This window comes from Pundamilia nyererei, unplaced genomic scaffold (assembly GCF_000239375.1).
Source record: "Pundamilia nyererei isolate P.nyererei 1_Seehausen unplaced genomic scaffold, PunNye1.0 scaffold00013, whole genome shotgun sequence".
Taxonomy (NCBI): Eukaryota; Metazoa; Chordata; class Actinopteri; order Cichliformes; family Cichlidae; genus Pundamilia; species Pundamilia nyererei.
Genome location: NW_005187414.1, coordinates 4,361,675 through 4,364,189, shown reverse-complemented (window position 1 = coordinate 4,364,189; position 2,515 = coordinate 4,361,675). Strand labels below are relative to the sequence as shown.

Genomic DNA, 2,515 nt, shown 5'->3' with positions numbered 1-2,515 from the left:
TCCAAGTTAATAACTTGAAACATTCAAAGTATAATATAGGTGGCTCCTGTTGAAATTCTCCAAAATAAAATGTATTGAGTAACGAACAAAGTCTATTGGGGAGTAATTGTTTTTTGGAAGAGGCCCGATTTATTCATCCGGTTTTTTTTTCTCACTCAGTTGTTTAAAAAATAAAAATGTGTAATCTCAGCTAAAAGTCACAGGGTGAAAAAATAACAAATAATTAAAAATCTAAATTAATTTTGCTAAAACTCTTAATTGATGTTGGTGGGCGAAACTCTTACATTCCTACACGAATCAGCCTCTAATTCCAGCTTAATGCTGCTGGGAAATGAATGAGGGGAAGTTGCGCGATGGAAATTGCTGAGTCTGAGACTCACGGTTGTATGCGTTGATGAAATGCGATGTCTCCGAGGTGTCGTAGACGAACTGAACCTTGCTAATCTTCCACACCTCGATGCCCTTGTCACGGAATTCCTGCAACACACGGGGAGACATAAACACTCACGCACACATGCGTCAAACGACGGGGAAGGTGATTTGGCCTGCGCTCGCGAAAAACTGAGTTACTCGATTTTTTAAAAAGACTTTTGTGTTGAAATCTTTGGGAAATTACCCAATTCTGATACATTTGTTAAATTTACTGGGAACGTTTCTTTTAAACCAGAACCAGTAGATTTAATTATATTTAAATCACGGGATTTGCACTAATTTTACACAGGCTTCGCGCTGTTTCTGCGTGTCAAAATAATGTAATTGGCAGCCAATTTGTGAATGCACGCATTTTCTTAAGACTTATGGGGATATTTTGGTTACATTTCATGTACTGTAGATACATTATTTTCGTTTACTCGCCTTGGAAAAGTAGATGCGGAGGATGTAGGCGTTGTTCTTCCAGGTTATGTGGATCTCTGACTCTGTGCTCCCACATTTCCCCTCGATTTCTGCGCCACGGGGGAGAGTGAACGACGCCTGCTCGGTGATCAGCTGCAAAAACATTCAGCAAGCGTCAAGGTGGCAAATAGCGGACTGAGTTTCCAATGAAAGAAAGCATTATCTGTGCGCCAGATTGCACTGTAGTGGTATATAATACAATTGCATGATTCTGAATTTTTTTTTAAAATTAATTTCAATCTCTTTTAAATGTTTCGAAAAGTTTGCTGTTATCCGTTTTTTATAACTGGACCCATAAGAGAGAGGTCAGCATTTTGCGCACAGCCGTGGGTCACAAACGCATATTTTAAATTTATCGTAGGCCTAAATTTATTTAAAGTAACTCTTTCTTCTTAACAGGAGTTTAAAGAAATCACATTGAATACAATGTAAATATTTTACATCTTAAAAATCCCGTTTCCGATGTTTCGATCCGTTTTACGCACAAACCAAAACGTTTAATTTTAAGCGGGTTTCTCTCATTCCTGAAGCATGCGTTGTATTAAAATTCAGTGGGGATTCCTTACGTCTATCCCGTTGAGTGCAAGCACGTCATATGGCACGAGGAATTTTACAGCGAACTCCACCATGAGACATGTTGTGCCGTTCTCTCGAACCGCGAAGATGGCTTTGTCTGGGTTGTTGGAGAGACCGGACAGGTTTTCACCTTCCTGCTCAGCCAGCACCACGGACAGCGCCAGCACACCTGACGACAAGAACAGAGGAGGTGAGCCTGGTGACAAATGGCTCGCAGACACACTCACGCACACATTTGGGCCACCCCTGAAAACATGCAGAATCAGCAGAATCTGCGTCGTAAACGACTGGAGTTTAAGCTGAAGCCACCTGGCATCTTTTAGATCACCTCGGTTTCTGGTGACAAAGTCAAAAACGGGTTAAAAAACCGAGAGTGAAGTCTGCAGTATCAGGGGAGCAACAGCACATCACGGACTGCAGTAAGAACAGCCTCAGGAAGTGACAAAACTACAACTCTTCTTACATTTGAAGCTCTTTTTTTCCCACCCAAATGAGGAGATAAATAATGGGTGAAATACGCCAACTCATGGAAATATAAGAACACGCGCGCACACGGAGCCAGTAGTGGCCAGACACAAGCAGTGCACGTGCACGCCCATACACTTACACACACTGCAGTAAGGAGTCACGACAGCTTCACACACACTTTCTTACCAAACACAGTGAACAGCAAAAGTCGGGCGCTCTCCGTGGTGCTGAAACCGAGACGTCCCATCGCTACCAGCTTCCCCGGAGCAGGAAAAAGAGCGGGGGCTAAGTGACTGGGCAGCCGGTGCTGAACCCGCGAAAAGAAAAGAGAGAAAGGAAGGCAGTGAGGGGAGGGAGAGAGAAAATGACAAAAAGAGAGAGCGAGAGAGAGAAATGGGGGGTGGGGAGAGAGAAAGAGAGGAGGATTGCCTCTTCTCAGCGCCAAGAAGTCACGCTCAAATCGTCGTGAATGCTGCAGGAAAGAAAAAAAAGTCTCCAGGTTGGGCGTGAGATCCGGTTTGCGCCGCAAAAGCTGCCCGGCACCGAGGAGTTCTGGCTATCCAAACCGACCTCTCCT

General features: G+C 43.9%; 1 protein-coding gene across 1 annotated transcript in view; it reads right to left on the bottom strand.

The window, feature by feature from the left end:
- Window positions 1–2,307, bottom strand: part of lamp5 (lysosomal associated membrane protein family member 5) — a 4,432-nt gene extending 2,125 nt beyond the window's left edge. Inside the window, exons 1-4 of the mRNA XM_013908682.1 lie at window positions 2,125–2,307; window positions 1,461–1,639; window positions 856–987; window positions 326–477 (exon numbers count right to left, since the gene is read on the bottom strand). Coding sequence (XP_013764136.1) covers window positions 326–477; window positions 856–987; window positions 1,461–1,639; window positions 2,125–2,185 — 524 coding nt within the window. The 5' untranslated portion in view covers window positions 2,186–2,307. The remainder of the gene's footprint in view (window positions 1–325; window positions 478–855; window positions 988–1,460; window positions 1,640–2,124) is intronic.
- Between the last annotated feature and the right edge of the window lie 208 nt (window positions 2,308–2,515).